Source organism: Symsagittifera roscoffensis, chromosome 2 (assembly GCF_963678635.1).
Source record: "Symsagittifera roscoffensis chromosome 2, txSymRosc1.1, whole genome shotgun sequence".
In the NCBI taxonomy this organism is placed as follows: domain Eukaryota; kingdom Metazoa; phylum Xenacoelomorpha; order Acoela; family Convolutidae; genus Symsagittifera; species Symsagittifera roscoffensis.
In genome coordinates this window covers 71399250-71426846 of record NC_087063.1, presented here as the reverse complement: position 1 = coordinate 71426846, position 27597 = coordinate 71399250, and the positions used below count along the sequence as shown (strand labels likewise).

The 27597-nt window shown below is 37.0% G+C and overlaps 2 protein-coding genes across 2 annotated transcripts in view; one reads left to right on the top strand and one right to left on the bottom strand.

Moving 5' to 3' along the window:
- LOC134840436 (androgen-dependent TFPI-regulating protein-like) overlaps positions 1-27597 on the top strand; it is a 183940-nt gene that overhangs the window by 50878 nt on the left and 105465 nt on the right. The gene's annotated exons all lie outside the window — the stretch shown is intronic.
- Positions 205-27404, bottom strand: LOC134840430 (uncharacterized). The gene is made up of 22 exons (XM_063856219.1): positions 26451-27404; positions 23380-23613; positions 22936-23067; positions 18826-19063; positions 18372-18613; positions 18136-18220; positions 17321-17628; positions 16737-16952; positions 16345-16587; positions 15874-16120; positions 15324-15638; positions 14395-14498; positions 14013-14283; positions 9266-9397; positions 8609-8989; positions 8111-8411; positions 7061-7249; positions 4396-4657; positions 2018-2265; positions 1599-1677; positions 1415-1480; positions 205-951 (listed from the first exon to the last, which is right to left on the bottom strand). The coding sequence occupies exons 1-22, from the start codon at positions 27393-27395 to the stop codon at positions 628-630; spliced, it is 5562 nt and encodes a 1853-aa protein (XP_063712289.1). The 5' UTR covers positions 27396-27404; the 3' UTR covers positions 205-627.

Here is a 27597-nt window from a genome sequence, read left to right as displayed (position 1 = left end):
AATTTTAAGACTTTTCCTGAAAAAAAAAATCATCGCGACCTATATAAGATTCTGAACTACGTTCATCGACTTTTAATCGCCAAGACTTATATAAAAGTCTTCGCTACGTTCATTTCTCTAAAAATAATGTGGCCTATATAAGTAAAAATTACTTGGCTATTTTACACATACAAAAAAAACCACATTGAACCACTTGAAAACAGATTGTGGAAACACGAACCAAATAAATTAGGTCGGATTGTTTATTTAAAAATATACCTGTTCATTACAAGCAACATAAAATAGTTAAAACTACAATGAGTGACATCCAACTTAGTAAACAATTGTTCGAATCAGTATTTCAAATCTCTTTTCATTATTGTTAGGAATGAATGCCAACACTTTATACATCTTCAAAGCACCTTGCTGAAGTAAATTTTGCCTCAAAAATTTAGCTCCGAATAAAGTATTGGCCAAATCAGACTTCAATGATGCCCGTAAAATATTTTGAAGGCAGGGGAGTCTTAAATTTGCCTGTTTTTGTTCAATCTGTGACGAATATATATTTTTTGAAAAATAGATTGAAATCCACGTCAAGTTAAGTTCTCGCTAAGCTCCTTATATCAAACGTCGAGGTGGCGGCTATTGCTAGCACTGGTTAGTGAGGAATAGCTGGAGGATTTGTTCGAAGGCAGCGATGAAGGTGGTGACTGAGAAAGCGATTGGGTCGGACAGGATCAGTTGGGTCAGCTGGTGAGACTTGAGCCATTGCACGAGGGAGAAGAGGAGAGGGGGGTTGCACTTGATCATGACACACATGAGGGCAGGGATCAGCTGGTCTCTCCCAATTCCCACACCCCCACTAACTCCCGTTGTTGCAGCTGCACCCCCAGCTGCTTCATTCGTCCACTGCATAGATGCGCTTAGCGTGGAAACACATGAGCATATGCAGTCCACCAGGTCATCACATACCTGTAAACAAACAAAACCAATCAAAATCAACACTACTCGGTTCGTTGTATATTCGATTCTTTTAATCCATATTCCCTTCCCCACTATCAGGCATCAACATCAACCTTATGATCTGACCATAACTTTAAAGTTATGTATGACCAAATTTACTTGAAATCAGCTACAGCTTATTAGAGTATGAGCAAAAGTGCATAGGAAATGAACGTTTTCGAATGCTTCACTTGTTGAAATCGATAGTAGTTCTAGTGAAATCGATAGTAGTTCACTCTACAAAGATCCCAAAATTCCTCAACTTCAGACTAATTGATTCGAAAAGAGTAACGAACTTTCACATTTGACATTGTTTTCCAACAAGTATGTTAAGGAATCTAAGACAATTTTGATCAGCACGTGAACCTAGCATATAAGCCATTGCGAAACTAATCAGTTAAAAATTATCAAATTAAGGTGCGATGTTACCGACCATTTGGAAAGTGATGAGGGAGAGCACTTTCACAGCTGCAGGCCACGGGAACCCACGCGAATACTCCTGAAACAGCAGCATCACAATCAATATATCACATATGAGACAAATGCTGAAGACTTAACTTCTCATGGTTATAGAAGCCAAGCCATCTATGAGAAATACATGAGATGATAAGATGTACCTTGGAGAGTCCCAGGAGTGAGTGGGAGACATCGAGAGTGAGCTGTTGCGAGAGAGTGGACAGAGTGGAGTAGAGGACACTGAAACAACAAACACTCAGTCTAAAAAAGACGATCGACACATACTAGAATAGAATATGACAGGGCTCAGGATCGCATAAGGATCATAAGAGCCACAACCGTAATGTGAAACACACTACTCACTCGTTTCGCCAATACTTTTAAACTGAAATTAAACGATCTACAATTTACAAAATCATACTCACCCCGAACTATCACAAATTAAAATGATGATCTACGCATATTTCGCACCTTTTAAATGTAGCGACACATTTCGCCCCAAGTTTTGTAAGGCAAATTAGGCCATTAAACTTAAGAGGGGTGAAAAGCTTGAGGCGCAAAATGGGACATGATAGCTCACCTGTCGCGCGAGAATGACTCGGAGCCACATGGGAACAGGATGCCGATGAACACATTCTCAGTCAGTCTCCTCTGCACGAACAGCCTCACCTGTCTCAGAATTTGCTCAACAGGCATCAATGCTCTCCTACCACTGTCTGTCCACGAAGTACTTCCCTGAGAGTCAGCGGGTCCATTTGTCATAGCCGCAAACAGTTCCGGAAAGGCCAATTGAAGGAAGTTTGTCGCCATTCTTTCTAGATTTTCACACTTAAACACCAAACACAAATAACTATAAGGATGAGTGTAAGCCTTCTACAGCTGGTTACTAAAAAATTTACATTGCGTGAACCTAGAATTTTCTCGATGTGGCGACTTTTCCAAACATGGCGAACTGACGCTTGGAAACGTATCAAAGAACAAGAAAACCGACAAAAAACATTGACATACTTTGAAAATTCTGAAAAAAAAGCATTTTGAAAAAACTTATCATGTTGAAGCTCTTTTAATTTCAAGAACCTTTTATGACTTGCTGTTTTCAAGAAATTAACCCAATTTGGGAAAGATAAACCCTCAAAAACCACTTTCAAAACTAAAAATCATTCGCGTTTTTTCGCGCCATTTGAACTTATTGGCCTTTTTCAGCAAATGAAATTGAAGTGAACTTAAAAATATACCCGCGCGCATAATTTAGTTCAAAGCATGGCAAAATTGGCAATTTTCAATCCCCCAAAATTAAAAAAAAAACATCAAAAGGCAAAAATCTAATTCCGATCACCAAAATTTGACTGAATAATAAAAACATAACCAAATGACAGATGGAAAAAAGCAATGAACGCAAAGAAACAGAAAAATATTGACTTCTTTGTTGAAAACTCTCGCTAAAGTATATGCCCTTAAAGCAAAAGCATTTTAAAATTGGTGCTTTTTTGATACAACTAAAAAATTAACCTAGTTTGAGAATACTCGATAAAGTTAAAATTGAATTTACTTTATAAACCAGAATTCGATCTCATTTTCGTGGCCTTTCTACTTATGCTGTTCGATAGTGGAGTTTGAATTCACTTTAGAAACTAGAATTCGATAACATTTTCGTGGCTTTCTACTTTTGCTGTTCGATAGTGGACTTTGCCTTCCTTATATTAATCGAAATGAATCGAACTTAAGACAAATAAAATCCACAAAAAAGTAAAAATTGAGCGTGAACAAACTTTGGGGGGACTTTTTCTAAGAATCAAAAAATCAATAAAACCTTTATAAGCGCTTAGTTAAACTAAAAGTCGAAAATTGAACCAACCCAAGAAAAGCCACCCAACCATAACTCTTCCGCTTTTTCTTCGAAAATCGGAACAAAAAATCTCGCGCTAATTATACCAATGGTATTAAAGTATTTCAGTTTCAACCACAAAACTTATCCAGGCACACGATACACGTATTTATCAGAATTGAGAGTAGTCATCCAAACTATCACCAGAGACGAAGCTGCACTTCGCAAACACACACAAGAAAACGACAAAAACTGCTCTAAACAGAAATGAGAAAAAGTAAAAAATAAACCTTGAATAAATATTTTTTCACTAGATGTCGGATTCCAACCTCCGACCTTCAAATTTAAGTCTCATGACCTCGCATCTGCGCCACGGGCCTTAACTTTAGCCACCAACAAAGAAAACATACATGCTAATCAATTGCTAATGCTATGTAGCAGGGTCCAAAGTTAAACTAAACGCAACCGCACTTAATTTTTAGTTTATACGCTTTTTTAGCAACCGCTTGTTAAAATTTATAAAACACAATTCTGTATGAATTAGGCAGTTCAAAAATTGAAAATATATGTTGAAGTGAACATATATTGAGTTGGAAAATTTCTGCAATGTAAATTTCATTATTGCACTATGAAACAAATAGCATTGATTGTATGAAACAAATAGCTTTGATTGATTCATTTGATGGATTAAAACACATCAACTGTTTTAACTTATTAATATACTTATCGAATGTTCAAGCACATGCTATTACAACCAAAGCAGCCTATTCCAAAAAGTAGCACTAATATTTGATGACTTAGATTGGGAAAACAAAAATGCCTTCTAGTAGTACACTGCACTGATGAAGACTACGATATGATGAAGACTACTATATTACAGAAAATCATTTTGATGAGATCAATGAAAAATAGTGAATTTATCCTCTGGATTGTTTTTCTCGGGGGGGGGGGGTATTAAGTACGGGCAACTCTAAGGTTAGATGAATAATTGGAGTAATTCAGCTATTGCACAACTAGTTTTACAATTGGGACAATATTTGACGGACCGCTATTGAAAATGACAATTTGACAAGTCAAGTGACATTGAAAGCTGACGATGGCGTATCAGCTCTGAATGTCACTATTCAACTTACTTGTCTGGCCATGTCCTGACTGTTGGCCAACACCTCCTCCTGAGCACTTCTCAACTCCCCCTCGAATCTGTTCATAGTCTGTTCACACAGTGCACTGAGGATGGAGTTCTGTGTGTGGATGCACTCCATTGACACCTGTTGCACGAGGGAAGAGAGGAGACTCAGCTGCAGACTGAGCTGTCTTCTCAATTTTACCAACTGCTGGTAGTGGGAGGAGATGGTCTCATTGTCACTACTCAGCTCCTCTATCAACTTCTTGCACCTTTAAAAACACCACATCTTATTACATTATAACAACTATCGAATTAAGAAGGAAAAAACAGACAGCCGTAAAGCTCTTTAAAGTTCTAGAACAATTTATGATTGAGACTTTTATGATAAAAATCACCCAACTTAAGAAATCTGAAAACTTTTAAGGCTTTTCCTGAAACAAATCAACACGACCTATATAAGAACCTGATCTATGTTCATCGACTCTTAAAAACATACAATATATAAATCAATAAACATTAGGTATTATATTCGTTACAAAGTGTTTCATCGAAATGCATTTATTTTAACACTTTTATTAGAAATACAAGTTAAAAACAGACGAAAATTTTTTTTAGATGTTGAAAAAACTAGGTAAGCCAAAATTTTCGTATGCCTCGATAAAAAAGCATCTAAGGGTCCGGCTAAAACCTGTTTGATATTGAATGAATTTGCTATACCGATGCAGCACGAAAAGTGTGATTTCAAAACTTAGACTTTGTCCAAAACCTTAGCTGTTTCTATAATAAAATAAGTAAAGAGTAAAAAATTTTGATATAACCAATTTTCCCGAGATAACATTTCTCATACAAAAAATAAGGAGTCACCGCTTCTGCAGGAGCAACTATCACAACCAGTTCTTTCAATTGAACTTTTCACCTCAGATTTGATTGTGTAAATTAAAAAAAAGATTCGCAAAAACGGTCAAAAGTTCTAAAAAACGTTCAAAAGACTTTCCTAAATCCATAATTGTTTACGCAAAAAGCAATTTCTGGCCGCTTCAGCAAAAAAAATTACCAAAAGCGGGTTTCTCGATTGCACACAACATGAGAATTGGCCCGGTAGTTTTCGCGTGAAGTCAATACGTTTCCAAAAAAAAAATTGTCAAACTTTCAAAACTTTGACTAGTTTGAAGGCCATAACTTTTTTGTTAAACAAACTGGGCATAGCAAAAAATAAATTTAGGCTCTCAACCAACTGTTGTTTCGATTAAACCTTTATCAGATTTGGCAGGATAATAAGCGAGAAAAGTCCAAAAACGGTCGACAAATCAAAAATTTGACATTTCCGAAAATCATAGCTTTTTGTTTGGAAAATAGGGCGGCGTAGTCCAAAATGCAGCAGAGATTTACGCAACCCAAAATTTCAATTGAACCCAAATTCTCAGATTTGGGAGAGTAACTTTAATGGGAAGCTCAAAAACTTTTTTTTAAAAACGATCAAAAAATCAAAGCTTTGACTTTTCCGAAAGCCATAACTTTTGGTGTCAGAAAATTGACCTTATTCGCATAAACAAATAGGCTTCTCATGACCAAGTTTTTGAATTGAACCCAAAATCTCAGATATGGCAGAGTAGTTTTCGAGAATATTCAAAAAGTTAAGAAAACGATCAAAATCAACAATTTGACTTTTCCAAGGGCGATAAATTCTTGTTCTGATTTTTTTGTGAGTGAACGCTAATGCAGGGGAGCTTTTCAATACATCCACTGAACCCACAATATCAGATTTGAGAGGATCGTTTTCGAGAAAAGTCTAAGATTCACAAAACGGCCAATCATAAACTTCTTTACTCCGAGAGCCATAGCTTAATTTGTAAAAAAAAAAATTGGGCATGGCCGCTTATGCAGTGGAGCTCTTCAAAACCGTTCCATTCATCAAAACCAAAAACTCAGATTTAAGAGGGGTAGTTTTCAAGAAAACGAAAAAGAATCCAAAAATATGGGTCAAATATTCGCCCACAGGCTTTTTCGAAGGCTGTAGACAGAAGGGTCAAGTAAAAAGATACTCTATGGGATTATGCAGGCATTGAGACGATAAAAAGATGCCACAAAAATTTGGGCCCAGGATTTTTTTAGCGAAACAAAAAAAACCAAGAAATACGAAGTCAAGGTAAGTAAAATTAGAAATTGTAGGCGTAAATCAAATGCTAAAAGCAATATTAGAGAAAAATGAGCGCAGCCAAAAAATAACGATTCCAAGAGCTGACAACTAAGCCAACACAGCAGATGAGCCGATAATGGCCGTCAATTGTATTTGAAACATAATAATTCCCGTTTGAAAAAAAAAACATAGGTCCTGGTCAGCTTCGAACCCAGGACCTTCGCCGTCCCATGCATATTTGTTACCTCTAGGCTAAGTTGGCCGGGAACGCTAAGAAATTTGAACATATGAAACGATGTACCACAAGAGATGAGTCCAGACGAGTCCCGTGAACAAAGTTATTTACGGGAAAACAGTCTAGTACCCGATTGCAATACCATTGCTTATCGCAAGGGTAATGAACTATTATTTGGCGAATCTAAAGGATAGATCCAGGAATTAAAAACACTGCAATTGCTATATTTAGCACATAAATACTAAACAATTATTTAGACGATGAGCTCGACATTATTGGCGTTCAAAAAGAGTCACTTACGATGCATCTGTGAGCTCATTCAATAGAGACAAGGCGGTTTCTCCAACTAGCACAGCAGAAGTATTCGAGCGGTGGGAAGTTGGAGCAGAAGAGTCACTTCTAGCTGACATCCCAAACAGGGACAGTTCGTCGTCCATAGTCAATGCATTGCAACACAAGGCCAGAAAGTGCTGCAGTTTCTTGCTATTCCTGCAACAGACAAAGCCATTCTGTTTTTGAGAATTTATAGAGTCGTTAATGAAAAAGGTTGTTTGTAGTTTTGGCAATCAGTAATTCTAACGGTTTTTCTACACTAGTAGTCATAAATCAATTCTTTATTTCCTGAAATGACGCTTTACTAGAATTACGCCGAAAAAATCCTTGGCCAACAAATTATTTTTTATATTGTAAGATCGTTAGCCCCCAATCAGCTCTGCTGATGTTAGAGAGGCTTCAAGGGATGGGACACAGTTAGTAGAAGCAGTAACCGTAAAGGGAACAAGTTCAAGTTTTGTTTTTGAAACCGAATAGGGGTGCCTACGACTAGCGAGTTTCAGAAATTATGAATAGTGAATTTGAACTAGCTTCTTCTTTAATTTGGTTTTATACCGACTACGTTTGAACCATCACTTTAAATATTGATACAAAGCGTGGACCTTATGTCATTAATTTGTCTAGACAATGCCTTAAATCTGCTGCTTTATATTTATTTAAACTTGAGTATTTTTCTTTTCCAATATCTTTTATGTTTTCAGATTTATATATTTTTCCTTGTCTTTAAGATCACAAATTTGTCCTTCATTTGATAAAACGGGCAGTGCTAAGTAACCAAATTGGGTTCGTTAACTGTCCCCTCACTGTTTCTGGTGCTTCATATTTAAATTCTCTTTATATGCAAATTTACCATTAACAGTGAGAAATAAATTCTTTCTTTCTCTCTTTCATCGTTGCCACAAACAACACAAAACATGAACTGTTAGTTATTAACCGTAAATGCTTAGAAATGACAAGTCATTATTTCAGAGACTTGCACCAGATGTAAAATAAGCCGTAAACATAATTATAGCTAACGTGGACTTGAATGGGGTCTGGGTTAGCGCTGCAGCTACCAGATGACTGGTTTGTTCCTTGAGTAAGAGAGCAGATAGACACCTCTTCAGTTGCCCCTCGCCTCTCCTCTCATCTCCTCCACTACTGCTGCTATTTTTCTTCTGTCTGCGCCCTGAAGAAGAGAGAAGGGCGGCTAGTGAGTCCCCCATCTGTATGTGTTGCACTTGGGAATAGGTTGAGATAGATGGATGTCCTCCTGTGACCTCTAAGGAGACACTGCTGCTATTGTGTGCACCAACACCACTGCCCCCAGCTCCGAACTCTGCACACCAAAATAACACGTCAGAACAGTTTCAGTGCGACTGTACATTAGCTGATTCAGACATAAAATATCCGAAATCTTTTAACATTACTCGTTTCATATACACAGCTGCGAAGAAACTCTACCAAAATATCACTCTGAAACAAAGGGTAAAAAGATGTTGAAGGTTTTTGAGGGGTAACATTTGGGTGAGGTACCTTCAAGTAAGGAGTGTGAGTCAGGGAAGTCGTATCTGTCGGACACTTCAGATTGACTCAGACGCCCCGCCCCCTTTAGACTGGATGTGTCCGCCTCCTCGTCCCCTCCCCAGGACAGGGGAGGCCTACTGGTGAATGATGAGAGGTCCTCCGACATCTTCTTCAGGTCATTGCGTCTCTTCATTGGACTCATAAACACATTATCGTCTGTGGCAGCGTTGATGTCTTGATTTGAGACACTTGATGTCTGCTGCATGAGGTCTGTCGTCGATACTCCTCCAGTTGAGACGTTTCGAGACCTTTGACCCCCTGCCCCGCAGCTGCTGGCGGTGTCTTCGTTGAACCAGTGGTTGTTGCGGTGCCGGTCCAGCAGAGACTCGTCTAAAGTATATGCGTTTTAAAAAATTACGGCGGATCATACGTACCCGTGTTCACAATTTCTTGACTTTCAGCAGTGAACGAAAGCATTAGCGACAGATGAACTGCAGTTCAAAATCTCTACACAAATATACGACGCACACCACCCACAACTAAATAGCATAACTAACACCGATCGATTTTCTACAGTACCTAATTTTGGCAAAACAAAACAAACCTCAAGCTATTCAAAATGAGCCTTCGTAAATTTATATGTATCCCATAAATATCATGACTGACCGCGTTCCAAAGGTGACGAGTGGGTAGAAGAGGCCGATTCGATCCTCTTGGGTCTCTTTTTCGGCAAACAGTCCATTGGGGGACTCTTCACCGTTACTCTCTGACTATGTCCTCCAGAGGAGCCAGTCGCACCTACTCACAATAGTTTCTTTTAAATTGATCTTTGATTAATTGACTCTTTTAAAATCAAAATCGATTCAATTCCTGTTTCAGTTTAAGAAAAAATATCGAATTAATGAAATTGGCAATAAAAATTACTAGCCCGTTGCTGCGCAAGAAGCAAAGAAAATTTCGATCAAAAACTTTAAGAAAAGCATAAAGTAAAATGCAGAAAACTAATTTTACTTCAGTTGCAAAACTCTTTAAAATTTTTTTTATTGATAAGTAAAATTTCTTAGGACAACTTTACAATAATAATTTGATAATTGAGATATAGTACACAGGCGAAGCTGCACTTCCAAAAAACAAGCAGTATCGGCAAAATTTAAGAAAAACGAAAGAAAATAAAAAAAAATGCCTGATGAAGAGAAAGAGTCAATTTCGAAAAGTAACAAAGATAGCCGGTTGCTGTGCAAGTAGCACAGAATGTTCCGACCACAATAATGAAAAATCTACCAACAAGTTTTTCCTTCAAATTAGAGACGTTTTTGGTGTGTGATGTGATGAGCGAACAGAAAAAACGCGTAGAAAATTAGTGAATTAGCCATTATCGACAAGAAAGGTCTTCAAAAAATGAGTAACAAAAAACCATAAGATTCAGAAAACGTTCATTGCCAAAGAAGCGATAGAGAACGCGTCAAAAATTGGTTTCCTTTTAGTGATATCATAATTTCTGGGCCTAAATGACCAATTTTAAGTTACTCGATCGCTTTAACAGATCGAAACCAGACTAAAGCTCAAACTATCCAAGCTTCTTGACACAAGGACAGCTTTTTGAAGTTTTTCATGTCGTTCCAATCACGACTGGAGGAGTTTTAACATGAGATATCACTCGACAACCGGATGATTATTTGTGGTACCTGATTTTGCGTGGAATTAATTTGCTTTGGTCTGAAGTATTTGAAAAAATTAAGTCTACGAGTTGCGCATCTTAGATAAGTAAATTAATACGTGCATTTTGTCAATTTTCCAAAACTTCACAAAAAACTTTGCACTTGAAAATTATTTTTAATTTTGAGATCAGGGAGGGGATATTTCGTATTGGGTAAAAGAAAGTCTCTCAGAACTTTCATGCAAACTTTGGCGATTTCGAATTTTATATTTCGAAAAAAAATTGACGAAAACTTTGAGCGGTCTATGCTGAAGCTCTAAATCTAGGTCGGTCGGATCGGCACAGGTTCGAGCCCCCAAGGTCACATACATGTTCATATAGTTGAGAAAAGGCTACAAAATAGGGTTCGATTGCCCTATTATAACTATTATTAGATAATAGTTATGTAATAGTTCAGTAATAATTACGTGATTATGTTAACACTATGGAAGTTCATATAAACGCAAAACTAACAAAAATTGAAGTTTTTGGCGGCTAACTTTCGTGTTTGCTCTAAAAACATTGCTGTTAATATTAAATACGTATAAGATTTGTAGTCCATCTTAATGGTTGATTCTGTTCAGAGATTTTCTGCAATCATTATCGAATTGTTTGCTGTTATTTTCATAATTGAACCGGTCTGAAAAATTTTGAGCCAGTTTTTCTCGACACCGCGACAACTTTTGGATTTTTAGTAATTCTAATAAAATTCAAAGGTTTTTAGTACGTTATAGCAGTCGACCCATTCCGGTGATTATCTGTGGCTCCTAATTTTGCGTGAAAAACCATTTTAAAAATTTAACACTCGAGAATTAGTAAAACATTGGTATGTAAAGGTTTGAACCTGCGACCTCGAGAATTGGAGTCTCGAGCGGCAGCAAAAGTGGCACCAAATACAAATAGACACAATTTTGCAGGTAACACAATAGTTTAGAATATAATAACCGAAGGAATTTTGCAAGCAATAAATAGGAAATCATAAAGCTAACTTATGTATATTTTCTGCATTTCAAAAACTGCGAGATATATTGAATTAGAAAACTTCTGAAATCAAGTTTTTATGATTGTTGTTGCTTGAAACAAATAGCTTTTTTTGGTTCATTTGACGAATTTAAAATGCATCAACTGTGTTAACTTATAACTATTCGAATGTCAAAGCACATGCTGTCAAAAAGCCGTAAGATGCCCCAAAAATTGCACCAATATTTGCACCTTAGGTTAGAAAAAATATATAAAAGCCGTAGCATAGCACTAACGCTCACTAATTTTTGCTAGTGTAAACACACCTGAATACAAAGTTACTCCCCATTTTCAAAGGTCGGAACAACAAGTACTGAAAAAAGTTATTTCAAACTAAATACAGGGAACTACTAGCTTGCCTTGATCAAGAAAAAATCATCTGAAAAGTCGGACTTACACATTGCTTATCATGAAACATAGGCGCTACGCGCAATACACCGAAGGCATAGAAACTGAAGCAAAAACCAAACAACTTGAACAACTAATAATTGAAGATTAACAGTTCTACAACAAAAAATCGTACTAATACATGTATACACCAAAATTTTGCTATATCGAGAAAGAGCCTGAAATAACAGTTGTAGAACTAAAAATCGTACTAACACATGTATAGGTTAAATTTTTGATATATCAACGAAGATCATAAAATAACACTTCTAGAACTAAAAATCGTACTAACACATGTATACACCAAAATTTTACTATATTGACAAAGGGCCTTAAAAATCGTATATACAAAAAAATAAATCAATACATAACTAAATATATACATACATAAATAAATAAATAAATAAATAAATAAACGCAAAACTGAAATGTACAAATAATTAAATTAACATGAAAAAATATATATCTCATGAACAAATAACCAAACAAACAGACCCATAATATAAATAAATGAAAGTAAATGAATTAAATAAATACACATACATAAATAATAAAAGCAAAACTAAATGAAAGAAAGAATAATTAAATAAATATAGAAATAAATATCAACAAATAAACAAAACACACCTGATAAATAAATAAGCAATAAAAAATAAATCAATACATAAATAAATAAATAAATACATAAATGAATACATAAATAAATAAATATATAAATAAATAAAAGCAAAAGTGAAATGTACAAATAATTAAATAGACATGAAAAAATATATATGAACAAATAACCAAACAAACAGACCCATAATATGAATAAATGAAAATAAATAAATGAAATAAATACACATACATAAATAATAAAAGCAAAACTAAATGAAAGAAAGAATAATTAAATAAATATAGAAATAAATATCAACAAATAAACAAAACACACCTGATAAATAAATAAGCAATAAAAAAACAAATCGATACATAAATAAATAAATAAATACATAAATAAATAAATAAATAAATAAAAGCAAAAGTGAAATGTACAAATAATTAAATAGACATGAAAAAAAATATATGAACAAATAACCAAACAAACAGACCCATAATATAAATAAATGAAAATAAATAAATACACACGCAGAAATAATAAAAGCAAAACTAAATGAAAGAAAGAATAATTAAATAAATAAACAAAACACGTGATAAAAATAAACAAATATGTACATACATAAATTATAAATAAATATAAGCAAACTAAACATAATTAAATAAATAGAAGAACAGATAATTAAATAAATAAAGATGAACAAATAAAGAAACAAACATACGCAATCACGTGACATAGCGCGATATAGTCCAGCCCACATGATAATTGATAACTGTGGACGTTATTTGTCGACACTTGACAACAGACAACATTAAAAAAAAAAACCCGTTACACGATACCATAACACCTTGACTAAAGTCTTCGGTGTAATAAGTGAATTAAAACGCGCTTTTTGTCAAATATCCAAAAGTTTGTAAAATAAAACAGTTTAACTATACTTTCAGTTTTGAGCGCAGAGCGTCGAAGTTTTATATTGGGTATCAGACTATTTTCGCAACTATTATTTGAATAAACATCCCACTAAAATGATCGTTTTATGTGGCAAAGAGTGGAATGACACACAAAACACTACGCTCGCTAGCTTGGTTATTTGAACCTTGGACCAGTAGCACAAAAAATGAAAAATTGAACCAGTGTAACTGCGTGCTGTGCAGAATTGACCAATTTCCACAAAGACAATTTATTTTCATTCTGCTGTGAAATCTTAAATCCACTATCGAAACTGAAAGTCATTCACGTTTCTTCGACTGTGTTCAGTTTCTTTATGACACAGCTTAACTTAACTTTTTAAAAGCAAATGAACTTGAATTGAGCTTAGAAAGAAATCAAAAGCCAAACGAAAAAAATCAAATTTGAGTGAGAAAAGCATTTGAAGAATTTTCCGGAAAAAATACGAAAGAAAATGATCTTGATCCAGATTAGCTTTTTCATGGCGTTCAATTACACTTAGAAAAAATCAAAAGTCAAAGCAAAAAATTCCAATTTGAGCATGTTAAAAAAATCACGAATAGTTTTCTCAATTGAAATGCCAAATTTTTATAATTTCCTGCAGAATTGTCTTGGGCTCAAGCTTTAAATGCAAATTAAAAATCATTGAGACGGAACAAACTTCGCCGATATGGCATCAGTAAATGTTCTATAATGCTCTAACAAACTTGATCAATTTTGAAGAGAAAAAAAATAAGAAACGGAGAAATATAATACTGGAGGCGAACCAGTATGGCTGAACTGCTGTTGGAAATGGTGACTGTTAGAAGTCTTTGGCCTGGCCCCTCCTCCCGCGGAGGCGCCACGATAGTGTCCATGTGAACCCCCCAGACCACTAGACGGAGTCTGTTGGGATCCAAGAGTGTCCATACATGAGGACATGGAGGACACCGTTAGTGTGCTCATCATAGATCCAGAGATGCCAGAGTCCAATGCGGAGGAGCCAGCGTTGCTGTGCCGACTGCTCAAATTCACATCCAGAGAACTTTCCGCCTGCATCTTAAAACACACACACACATAACAGCTAAAACACGAAGAAAAAAAAACGCAGGATTGGGGCACTTCTTAAAGTGTAGAAAAATGCTTTACAACGGAACTTAGCCAACTCACCGAATGAGGGATATCGTGCTCAGCGTTCATCAACAGAGTCAGTCTGTCGTTCTGCAAATTCGAGTTCTGTTGTGTCTGGGGAATGGTCAGTTCAATATTCGGATCTAAAAGCACCTAATTATTCTTAATAGCCATGTTCGTTTCTAATCATACGTGAATCATAAGCAATAACACGCAGTTATGATGAGATGATTTATATATTGAAATAGCTGTTGCCTACTTGACTCAAACTAATCAACAGAGCCAACTGACAGTTGGAAAAGAGTAATGAACGCAAGTAAACAAAAAAACGCTGACTTTGTTGAAAAAATCTCAGCTTTCGAATATCAAAGAAAAAAATAGATGCTTTTTAAGCTCTTTGAATTTCTAGAGTATTTATGATTTGCGCTTTTTCGATAAAATTAATCCAACTTGAGAAAATTGGATCAATAGGGAGGGTAAAGTTTTCGTTCCGCTGGAAATCTAAAAGTTAAACTCCAGTTTCGAAACTAGAAACGGTTCATGTTTTTTGCGCCATTTCCACGTTCTTTTTTGGAGAGTGCTATTTACGTAACTTTCAGCAGATAAATTTCAATTGGACTCAAAAAGTGTATATATACTTAAGTGCATTTATAAATAAATGCATTAATATGTATGAATGCACATCTGTAGTTATTAGAGCATTTTAAGACTTTTTCCTAAAAAAAAAATCACCAAGACCTATATAAGAGTCGTCGTTACGTTAATTACTCTTAATAATCAAAAATAGAAGCGTAATAGATTTTCCAGCTTGTAATCAAAACGATAGTTTAATTGAAGAATAGTTTTTTATGGAAGAAAGAAAACAGGGGGTAGCTTACAAAAGTAGCCCAAGTTTTTTCCCCAATTATTTGTACTACTAATTGGAAAGCTACGCCCAGACGCGGACGAAACACTAATGGTTTTCTTACCAATGAGCCCGATATCATCGATTGCATCTTCCATTCCAAGGGTAGACCCGATAAAGTCCTCGTAATTGGATGCGGAATTGGAGGAGAGGAACGCATTGGGACCAGTGGAGTGGTGATGGGGTTTCTTGCTCCTACGAGAGCCACGTCTACTGTGGTTCCCTTTTGGCGTCTGATCTTCTACCAGCAGCAGTTGATCTTCAAGGAAATCGTCCAGACGTTGTTCCTCGTTGAGCTCGAACTCACTTGCTGCGACATCCACGCTCCACGTATCACTGTTATTGTCGTCCAGAACATGAAGTAGACTGGTGTCTAGGCCTAAAATTCCACTCAAAATTCCAAAATACTCAATTTAAATCAAGTTCTGAACAATTATTCGCTTTAAAATAAATGTCCTGAACAAAAGACATGTCTCTTGCTTTGAGAGCTTTCTGTGGCGAAGTTAAAATTCAAATTAAGAGACAGAACAATGTAACAATCGTCTCATCTAAGGTTTTAAAGTTACCTCAAGTTAATACATGGTTTCAATTATTTAGGGACGCTTAAGAATAACCTCCTATAGCACCCAGTGCCTCTTCATTGTCGCCTCTCTCATCGTCCAGACTCCGGTTCAGATCCACCGTGCCACCCGGATCCACCGATGACCTCAAGAGTGCACCAGTAGAGGAGCCTCCCGCATCCTTGTTTGAAGCAGTGTCGTCATTCACACTGGCCAGACTAAGAGCGGAGGATCGGGACACTGCCATGTCCAGCGACGTAGCTCTCAAACTCCCACTCAATTCGCAGTCTTCCATGATTTCCTGAAATCAAATTTGATCAACTAGCCTGAACAGCCTATGACTAAGACTATCTTGAACTGCGATGTGAATGGTATTTGAGCAAGCTGCACTCAACAAAATCAAAAACCAAAACAATCGAATGCAGTACATATCCAAAATGGTACCGGTCTGGAACTAGGAAGTTACACCATTGAATAACTAGGAGTGATACCACTCATGTTTGAATAACTGTTAGTAGTACATACCGATAGCCTCTCGACAGAAGTAGTTTCCGGTGGGGGCTCCGATCCCTCTTCACTCGCATATGCGTCTACACTCCACGTGTCACTCTGCAAATCCCCTCCCGGTCCACCTCTGTCTGCCACTCCTCCCATAGTTGACACTCCCCCGGGAAGGGCTGAGGCTCCGTTGGACTGAGAGGCGCCATTCTGCCCACGCATGTTACGGATGTCCCCGTGATCAGACCTTTTCATCGAACCCTTCTCAATCTAAACCCGAAACAGGCAGAGAGTCATTAAAACTCAGAATTCAAACTAGCAAAAGAGCAGTTGGTTCATACGCTCACAAAGAAACAATTCATTGGATACTTGAACACGGGAAGAAAGTCGATGAACAGTTGACAGTATGTTTGACTTGCCTCGAACTTTCCGAATTTATCTGTGATGTTCTCCCTGTGTGGCGGCATGCGCTGACTGGAGGAGCCAGTGCCCGGCGGTCTGAGAGTAGCATTGTTATTTCCACCGGAAGCAGCAGACGCATGCACAGATGCAGTGCCGGCCGAATCCAGGAGTCCGTCATCAGATGTGACCATAGACCTGGGAGTGGACCTGCCCCCTTCAGACCTGGTCGCACCCTGGTAAAAGTGACAACACAAGAACAATTATGGTGGTCAAATAATAAATCACATTGTAGATTAGAACTTTAAGCTAAGAACAACAGAAACGCAGAGCTCGCCACTTACATTCCTTCGGCGTCTTTTTTGTAAACTTGGAATCTGCTACATACACAATATTTAATTTCAAATCAGCAGTAGATAAACATCAAAACATACGTTAGGACTAAGTAGAAGTTAAAACGAGTTCATTTAAGTATTATTTTTGGAAAACAACATAGCCGGTTCCTTATTCCAAAACGCAACACTGCACATAAGTTGAACTAAACTCATTCGCATTGGCAGTGCATGTGTAGTTTGTGTCTTTTTGAAATGAACACTTGACGGACCTGTTCATTGAGCAGCAAATCACTCAGTGCATCTGTGTCCTGGTCGAAATCCAGCGAACATGCCGAACGCACTGATGCGCCTTCGGAGGTGAAGTCCAACAAAGCCTCACTCCCATTTACGACCACAGCCGCTGCCACTGAGTTCACTGTCATGTTGCACGACCCTCCACTGGGCTGAAGCGAGGAGGATCCTGTGTTTGTGGTGTTGGTGCCCGAGGATGCGGCGGGGACGTCGAATCTGAGGAGCTTCTTGGTAGACTTCTCAGACGTAACTGAACTGATTTCCAAGTTTTCAGTCTTGTCGAAATCTATAAACATAGCCAATTGACAGTTGGAAAGGAGTAATGAACGCAATCAAACTGAAAAAAATGGCCTTAAAGCTCTGGAAATACCGTCAAAAAAGTCAATGAAATCAAGAAAAACAAAACAATATATTTTTTATTGAAACAAACTTTTCTTCGAAGCAGACACTGAGATTTTTTCGAAAAATTGATCTAATAACGAATCAAAGGATTTAAGATGATTCATCAGTGGATGTAATTTTGCGTTAAAAATTAAAAAAAAAACAAAGCAACTCATCCGGATATAAAGCTCCTTGCCACTTCCTGGTCGGAACAATGAGAGCGAAACAATCCGAAAACATTTCCAGGAAAAAAAACAACCCAAATAAGTGAAACTTTTTAGTTCATAAATACTGAACAAACAAAACGATTGTCAGATGATACACAACGAGCTGGAGGGAAAATTCCATCAGCTCAATGATGGTATTTCATTCTGGATGAGTTCGATTGTAGAAAAATTTAGACAAGTAATACCTCGTCGTTCTAGATTGCCGCTTCTCATTTCCGACCCCTTGTTCTGACCACTACCATGTCCATCTTTCATGGCATAACTGGAAACCTGAAAACTTAACACTGCAATAAACGTGTTCGACAAAGCATCGATAGTTATTCTTAATATGAAAGCTTCACAATTTTTCCAAACAGCCTCCTTCATTTTGGGTCTTTTTTGTTGAATTTCTGAAGCCTAATTCGTAGGAAGAATGCTATACCTTGGACTGTTCTTCCACTGATCGACGCTCCATTCTGTCTCTGTGATGTCGTTTCTTCTTCTTTGCTCCACCCCCTCCACTCTCATTGCTGCTACCCACACTGTCATTGCTAGACCCCTGTCCCCCCGTCTGACTAGATGACAATTCGCTTCTATTGTCACTTGAGAAGTCAAACCTCAGAACTAGTTGCGGCTCGATCTCGTCTGCGGAACGGATAAACTTTTCTGTTGCTCTTTCAACACCTGACAATAAACTAAAGTTTAGTTTCTCCTTTATGTAAATCATTACAAGGTAGCCAGCCTAGCGACCTAAAGCCTATGTGGCCTCGTGAACACATTTTACGTGGTAAACCACTTGAACAAATAAACCACAGTTAGATTACAGTCAACTCTCACTTCGTCAATAAATCAAAAGAAAAGAGGTGACCAAAAATATTGTTTAAACATGATGCGACCTTGTTCAGTTGAGAGTGGCTCCAGGACAAACACACTGCCACTTTGCTGCACCCTGCGGTTTCCACGGGACTCCATACAGTCAAAGTTACTATTCGTCCGTTGACCATTGGTTGCAGTAGTGGGAGTGTTTGCTTGGTAAGTTGAAGTGACATCATTCAATAGTGCCAGTTCTCCTGCAAATTGGCCTCCGTCTGCTAAGGATGCGATCGATGGAACAACACCATGAAGAGAAGACATCTGAAATGAAATAAGTTAGTGTTAAATCAGAAATGGTGTCGCTTTTTTACTCCAACATCTTTACCCCACAACTCATATTACCCATAAAATACTTTACCCATTTTAATGCGGTAAATAGAAAAAGGGTTTAATAGAGTGCGTGCTAAAAGAATCCTCGATTAAGACTTCAGCTATCGACTCTTTCGCAAAAATCGTGCTGAAAAATAATCAATGATAAAAATAGTTTTTGTTCAAGTAAGGACAATGCCTTTGCAATAATCGCCCAACGGCCACCCAAATGAATTCAGAGTTTTCAAGAATCTACAATTTGTATAAAAAAAACGAATCATTTCGAAAACACTACTTATATATATTTAATGTCAAATTTAACACCAAAAACCACACCACGTTTCTACAAAAAGCTAGACTCAAGAATTGGACGACTTGGAACTGCTCCAAATATATAGCCGTAAATTTCGTGTCATAGCTTTCACCGAAAAAAAAGTTAACTGGGTGAGCAACGATCATTGCACAACCATGACATAACCGTAAAAAAAAACAGATGACGAGCCGTCATAAAGAACGTTGAAGCTCTCAGCTAAATTTTCACAGTATTTTTACCACTAACCACTCACTACCTTGAAACGTACGCGTCCAAAACGTGAAAATACCATCAAAATATCGCAACGAAAGCGCATAAACGAATAAAAAAAACAGTTATCCCAACCCATCTGGTCGCGATTTCGAATTTCTGCTTCAGAATATATCCAAAAAAAAGAAACGTAAATTGTTTGTATACCGCTCTAAGATACCCTTGCCAACCAGACAAATTCTCTGGAAAACATTGTCATACTTAACACGAAAAAAAGAATGCCTTTGATAATGAATTCTCTGACAAGCAATTATCTGAATGCAAAAAAAAACTTCATGCCCAAAAATTTCTGATCTTGTTTCTAAAACGGTGTATGAAACCAACCATAACTAGATTTGATCCTAATTTTATTTAGAATTAGAGCAGCAGAAAAAATAGAAGAGTCATTCGACAAAATTTAAGAGCTACTCTCCTATTTATCAATCAACAAAAGTAGTTAAGACGTTTCAACAAGTTCGTGACAATATTATCTTAGATTTCAAAAAAATCGCAGTGCGCCGAATCCAAAGCTTTTGTTTTCACCCAATTGAATCACAGAAATGCTGCTATAAGAGACATCATCTGCATTATCAACGCAATTAAAAGGTGCCATTTGATTCGTATTAATTCCTTCGGGCAAATCGGCAATTCGATAGTCAAGTTGATTACACAGAGGTGAAACTGATACACTACTGTTACAATTCGTAACAGTAGTTCAAGCGTCAAACAATGATTTACGTCCACTATTCCTCTCGTGACGAATGTAAACGCAGTGGCGCAAGCGTTCAGTAAATACCAATGCATTGTCGCCTGTTACGAATTGTCGCCCTACCAATTACTTCATAATTTTCGAAAAATTTCTAGAGCAGCCACGACCATGAACATGTTTCAGCCCAAAACAATCAACATATAAAAAAACTGCTAAGCAAGATAAGCGTGGAGCACAGAACAAAAACAAGAGTATAATAATTGATTGAAAAACACAATTTAGTCTTTGAAAACCCATAACCCATTTTGAGACACAGAGGCAAAGTTGCACTTCGCATACACAAGCAAAACATGACCGAAAACGCTACTGGGAAAAACTGAATGAGTAAAACTTTGAGTCTACAAAATTTTGCAAATGACGCGCGCTAATTAAGAGTCTACCGTCAATTAGCAGTACCAGTCAATTTAAAAAAAAAGAAACTAGTTATCGAAGAAAAAGTTCACTCAAAACACCCGACCCTGCCCAGATTCGAACCCTCTTTTTTTGTTGCGGGTCTCCTTCCCTAGATCCATGATACCTTGAAGCTAAAGTGCTATTTGTAAAATAATAGTCTGAGTTAATATACTTAGCATTGGCTATACTTAATAGGTGGTTATTGATCAAAATGAACACTTTCAAATGAACACATTTTGTCGCAACAATATTTGCGTCGCCACAGTATTTGCGACATAGTTTGGTATAAAAAGAGAATTCACACTATCACACAAGCTTTACTTGTGTAAAAAAATGGATCAGAAGGCATTTTTTATTCCGTAACACCTCAAAATTTATATATCCACAAACAGAACTAGCAATCATTCGCCTTTTTCGTGATCTTGGATTTATGCTGTTCGATTGTGGAACTTGTCTTCTGTTAAGTCAAGGAAATTAACTGATAAAAATAAACCAAAAGCTAAACCGCGAAAAATCAAAACTGAGCCTGAACAAAATCTATTTTGCTTTCCTGGAAAACAAACATACAAAACATCATCAAGAACTATATATGGGTCTTTACTTAGTTCATTTTAAAACTTCATTTTTATTCACCTTTATTTTATATGGCCGCAAAAGCTCTCCGAACTTTGATAGAATTATTCATTTGACTTTTTTTGATAAAAAATAACTCTAATTCGAAAACTGCCAAAAGCGCAAATGGTGAGAAAAATTGTTAGAACCTTAGTTTTGAATTTGGTTTTGTAATAGTTAGATTTCCCAGCGGAAAACTACTTAAGATCCAGTTTTTTCGAATTAAAGTAGTTTTCCGCTGGGAAATCTAACTATTACAAAACCAAATTCAAAACTAAGGTTCTAACAATTTTTCTCACCATTTGCGCTTTTGGTCCTGAACAGTCTAACTCGCCGTACTTGTAACAGAGGCAAAGCGTAGCTTCGCATCATTTGCGAAACAATGAAAGCTTAACATTGCAAGCCACCAAATAGAAAGTGGGATGAGAATAATTAAGTCGAAAAAGGACTTGCAGAAAAATCAAAAACTCAACTTCAGAAATACAGACGAGAGGCACAACCACTCGCTTTAAACAAGCTTTTACTAATTTCCGAGCGTTCATCAGCTTGACAACACATGGTTAGACGTCAATTATTCGAAAAAAAATGCCAATGGAAATTCTTGCCATAAAAAAATGTTGAGCCAATAAATTGTTTGAATTTTTAACTTCTCTTCCAACCAACGTGAATTATTTAAAACAATAATAATTATTGTTTACCATTAGTGCGCTGCAAAACAGTTTCACTAAACCGACAAAACAAGACGAAATCATTAAGGCCGCATAAAATTTCTAAGCGAAAAAAAATGGAAACTAATCAACGACATTTGAGACTACAAATAAAACTGCTGACAGCGTAATAACTCCTTGGTGTGGCAACTAAGCTGACAAACTCATGTCAAATTATTCAATTTTTCCCGAAAAAAAAACAATTTTAGACACCGCATTACCTCCTGACCAAGCGTGAATGGGCTTGGAAATTCCAATGGTTAGATAATAAAGCAGCATCAATTTCTTAAGTATTTCTCAAAGCATAAAGCCACATTATGTATAAATTTCTGAAATCGAGTTTTTATTATTGTTATGTTGTTTGAAACAAACTACTTCGGTTCATTTGATGAATTAAAAATGCATAAGCTGTGTTAACTTATTACTATTCGAATGTTAAAGCACATGCTATCAAAAAGCTGTAAAGGTGCCGCAAAAAGTGGAACCAATATTTGCGACTTAAATTTTTTTTAATAAAAGAAGGTTCTTAATTATACACTAAGCTGACGCTAGTGAAAAAAACTCTTTGGCAGGTCAAACATGAGTTCCAGATTGCAGTAGTTATCACAACAACAAATTAACACGCCATGTTGCATTATAGCTTTCATATAAAATTCAGAGTAGCCAACTAACTGACATTGACGCGCGAAAAGAAGGTAGGAAAAAAAAGTTCGTACTAACACACTCGCTTCGCAAGTGTAAACGAAATATATAAAACCCAATGATATTATGGTGAACTAACAAGAAATTGCAAACTGTCAGCTGTTATGGAGATTGAGTTGGCCTGCATTCGCACCACCCCGTCCATGTAAGTAGAGGAGAGTGAATCTGACACATTTGCCCCTCGCATAGTCGCCCAGTCGAACTGAATCCACTGAAGACGACAAGAAAGACGTGATAAGAACGCAGTTACAATTGTGGATGATAAATTCGAAAAAAAATGCATTTAAAGCATTGTTTCCCAATTCAGGCCTGTTTTTCTTAGTTTTCGGATGAGATTTAATTCAGATTTAAAAAATACCGTTTATATGCGAGCGGAGGGAACAGCATACCAGCTGTTCAGCTCTTTACCCATAACTTCCTAATGTACCCGTGATTAAAACTTAGATGCATTTTTGTTTAATTTTTAAAATCTTTTTGCTGTTCTGGGTTCTATAATTTAACTTGAATGCATAGGACTACATACCTTAGGAGCAGCATCGAACTTGGACTGTGCGTGAGAGAGACAGTAGACTCTGAACAGGTGTGCAGCACTGGCGAATATGGCAGACACTGATGTACTGCCCGAGTGGAGAGAGGAGGAGGATCCACTGTTCAAACTGGCCAGAGAGAAGAGATTTCTGATTAGGGGACAGATCACTACGTCCAGGAACAGCTGCAGTTTGAAGTGCTTCCTCGCAGTCGCATCCAAACTACACTCCTAAAACATAGCCAACACACAGTTGGAAAAGTCATAAACGAAACTTTAAAAAAAACTTCATCTATCTATCGAACTTTAAAGAAGCAAATATGACATCAAAGCTCTTTGAAATTCAAGAACAATATATGATTGAAACCTTTTCATAAAATTAACCCAATTTGAGAAAACTGGATCAATAGGTAAAATTTTAATTTCGATGGGAAATTCGATAATTAAATTCCATTTTCGAAATTAGAAGTCGATCACGTTTTCCTTGATCTTTACACTTTCGCAATTTGCCTTCCTTTTAACTAAGGAGATGAACTGAACTTGAGGAGGAACTTGTGGACTGAATCGCCACAATGCCGCTATTGCAACAGTGACGAATAGGAAGACACGGAGCATTTCATTCTGAAATGCAGTAATTGGGCAGAAGAAAGAAGAACCACAACCACTTTGTGCTCATCCCCAGTATCGCAGTACTGCAAACAAATCCCGAACAATTCTTACAGTTTATTGGTCGAACAGAACAGAACGCCTTCGTACCTCAAATCAGTTATGAACGAGCTCCAAAAACAAACAAACAAACAACAACTGAACTTGAAAAAAAGCCAAACTGCAAAAAAAATCAAAGTTGAGCGTGAAAAAATTTCAAGACTTTTTCAGATACATTTTAAGAATTTTGTCAGCACAAAGAGCTAACTGAAGATTGAAAAGCTAGTTAATCACAGCAAATTTTCTTTAAAGCTTGGTTAACAGCTTTTCGCTCTACTCATTATTGGTTCCACTGTAGCAAGCAAAGCTAGACGTGTGCTTGTAACCACTCAGAAACGCCAGTGGTGTGATAATCAAACAAATGAAATCAAGAATGGCCTAGTAGCACAGAAAACACAAACAAAATAATTGAGAAAATTGGATCGATAGGAAAACTTTTATTTCGCTGGGAAATCTTATAATTAATTTCCATTTTCAAAATTAGAAGTCGATCACGTATTTCGTGGCTTTACCATTTTGCTGTTCGATAGTGAATTTTGCCTTCCTTTTAACAATGGAAATGCACTGAACTCAAAAAAAAATCACAAGTCAAACCGCGAAAAATCAAAACTTGCTGTTCGAGAGGCAAGTTTGTCTTCTTTCTAACCAAGGAAATGCAGTGAGCTTATAATAAAATTAAACCACAAAAAACCAAAACTCTGCCCAAACATGCCAAAAGAATAAAATGTCAAATCAGCATCGGAAGAAAATTAAGCAAGCGGTGACAAAGCCAAAAACCCCTGATCAGAAACTCTTCAAGCCAAATAACACACACAAGCACACAAAAATTGTGTTTCCCTTGAAATGACCCAAAATTAGGTCAGTATAACAAAATAGGCGGAAAAAATTTGGGTCGAATGAAGTTTTTAGGCCAAACAAAAAAAAACAAAAAAAAGAATTACAAAAACAATGGAAGTAAAATTACAAGTAAATCAAACACTGAAAGCACCAAAAGCGCTCAGCAAAAAAATATTCCAAGATGTAGCACATAAGTCGATAAAAAATAAGCAGACAAATAATTGGCCGAGAATTTTTTTTATTTGACAGAAAAAAAACAGGTCTTGGTCAGAATAAAACCAAGGAACTTTGCGTCGCAGGCGTATTCCTACCTCCAGGCTAAAAGGGCCGGAAATGCCAAGAAAATTGAAATTATTATAAAACAAAGTGTCACTAGAAATGAGTCCTGTAATTAAAGTCATTGACTGAAAAAAAAACTGGTACCTGATTGCAATACCCTTGCTTATCGCAAGGCTAATTAATTTTTCCTCAAAAAACCACTGAAAAATCAACAACACTTATATAAGAGTACTTACTACGTTCATTACTAAAATTAGTTATATAGCTAATGCAGCCAGTGGTGGATCTAAGATTTTCTCGAAGGGATAGATTTCCCGACCCAATAGATTTTCGGAGCACTCCCAGTACACTATAAAGACCCTATTTTAACCAAAAAATTTTGGGTGCAAGCGATTTCTTGAGAAAATTTTTTGGAAAATTTTGACCGAATGCATTTTTTTTCGGCGAGCACTCTCCTTCAAAATTACTATACATTGGCGTCTTTAGAAAAATTTTAGGATTGTTCGGCCTAAAATGGATGTCATAATATAATACCAAACGGGGGACCCTCAGTTGGTGAGGGGTTCAAATCCCTGGTTGGTAAGGGGTTCAAATCCCGCCCCCTCCCTAAATTCGTCCCTGAATGCAGCAAAGTACAACTGATCAGTACCCCCCCCCTCAGGGATTCGACCCCCTGCCAATCCAAACAGGGATTCGACCCCCTGCCATTACTATTTTGACTGATCAGTACCCCCCTCAGGGATTCGACCCCCTGCCAATCCAAACAGGGATTCGACCCCCTGCCATTACTATTTTGAGATTTATAGTAATAATTTTAGGCACCAATCTAATAGTAATTTTGAGGGGGGGGGGGGGGGGGGGGGTTAGATTTCTTGGTCGAAATTTTCCAATAAGTGCCTAAAAACGCCTTTTTGGCCTTTTTTTGAAACACTTGCCATCGGCGCAGAAAAGTTGGGCAAATTAGGCCCTTTATAGTTGATTGGGAGAGCTCAGAAAATCTGTTTGGTCGATCTAAAAAAAAGGTCGACAAAACTTTTTTGAAAATCCAACCCCCCCCCCCTCGAGAAATTCCTAGATCCGCGCCTGCAACAGATATAAAGCTATTGCTTCAAAACTGCCACCAAATGAATTTATTTGCGACTGGGGTTGGAAAAAAGTGAACTTCGTAAAATGACGCAACGCTATTAATGTGTGATCCTCATCATTTCTAGCTGTTCTGGAGCATTAACAACATATGAGACACTAACTTTGAGGCTGGTTTCGATGGCTGCCAGATACAGTTTGACACAATGTGGCATTAGATTCACATTGCTCTCTATGGCGCCCGAAACTGAGTGACAGAAGGACATCAGCTTCTGCTCGTCTAGTTTGTGACCATTTTGCTGATGCGCATTGAACAGCTGCTGCAACTCCGCGTATCGATCACTGTCTGAGATGGAATTAAACTGCGTATTTTCCAGAATATTTTTGCGAAACGGCATCAAGTTTAGCAGTAGATCCACTCCTAAAGGTCGCAAATGTTGGTCAGTGAAGCTCATAAGAGATGGATCTCCGCATTGTTTGATCAGTTCTTGTAGAGATTGGTAGAAAAACGTGGTTTGGAAGCGTAAATTGCCGGTCAAAATCGAAATTCTCTGACCCAGATCGCAATGGAACTGAATAAGACGTTTTTGATCTTCATTAAGTAAGCCATGCGAATAAATATTCTTCGAAAAAATTTCAATTAACTTTGAAAACAATCTGTGCTCATTACTTGTTTGATTATTCATAGAAGTTTCGAAAGTTTTGCAAATTTGGAACACAACGTAAGATGAGAATGATGGATTCAAATAAAGTTTCAGTAGCAATTTTGAAGTTTTATCACATAAATCACGCGAAGTTATGAATTCACTGGGGGCGCAAATGTTGAAAGACTTCGGCAGCAGTAAGTGAAGCTGAGAATTCGTTTTTATTTTATTTTGATGTTCAAATGCAGACGACGCAGCAGAACTAAGGTCATCAGCTGCATTCGAAGTCTCATTTTCCACACCATCTTCGATGTCTCGTAATAAATTAAGCCTGGTCAAATGGGCAGATAGAAGTTCTGTTTTCGCTTGGACTGACTGACTGAGCTCCATTAGTTTGACCTTCTCGCAGCGGTAGAATTCTGCCTGGCTAATGGTAGTCAAACATGTGTCTGTAAAATCCGCCATCCTACATCTGCAAAACAACTTTAAAAAAAGGACCGTTAAGATTAAGATAAGAAACCTCTACTATATATGTGAGTGGTGCATGTTTTATTATTATTGCCGCAAACACTGAGGTCGCTATATTCTGTGCTACTTGCACGGCGGTCGGAAACTCCTGTTCTTTTTGTATGAGCAATACCCCTGGTTCTTCCTTGATTACTGAAAA

Coding starts and splice junctions, on each gene's coding strand:
- LOC134840430 (XM_063856219.1), bottom strand. CDS start 27,395: ATGGCGGATTTTACAGACACATGTTTGACTACCATTAGCCAGGCAGAA. Junction 16,121..16,344: donor CTTCTGTCGAGAGGCTATCG/GTATGTACTACT, acceptor ATTTGATTTCAG/GAAATCATGGAAGACTGCGA. Junction 8,990..9,265: donor CTCGTCACCTTTGGAACGCG/GTCAGTCATGAT, acceptor CATATACTTTAG/ACGAGTCTCTGCTGGACCGG.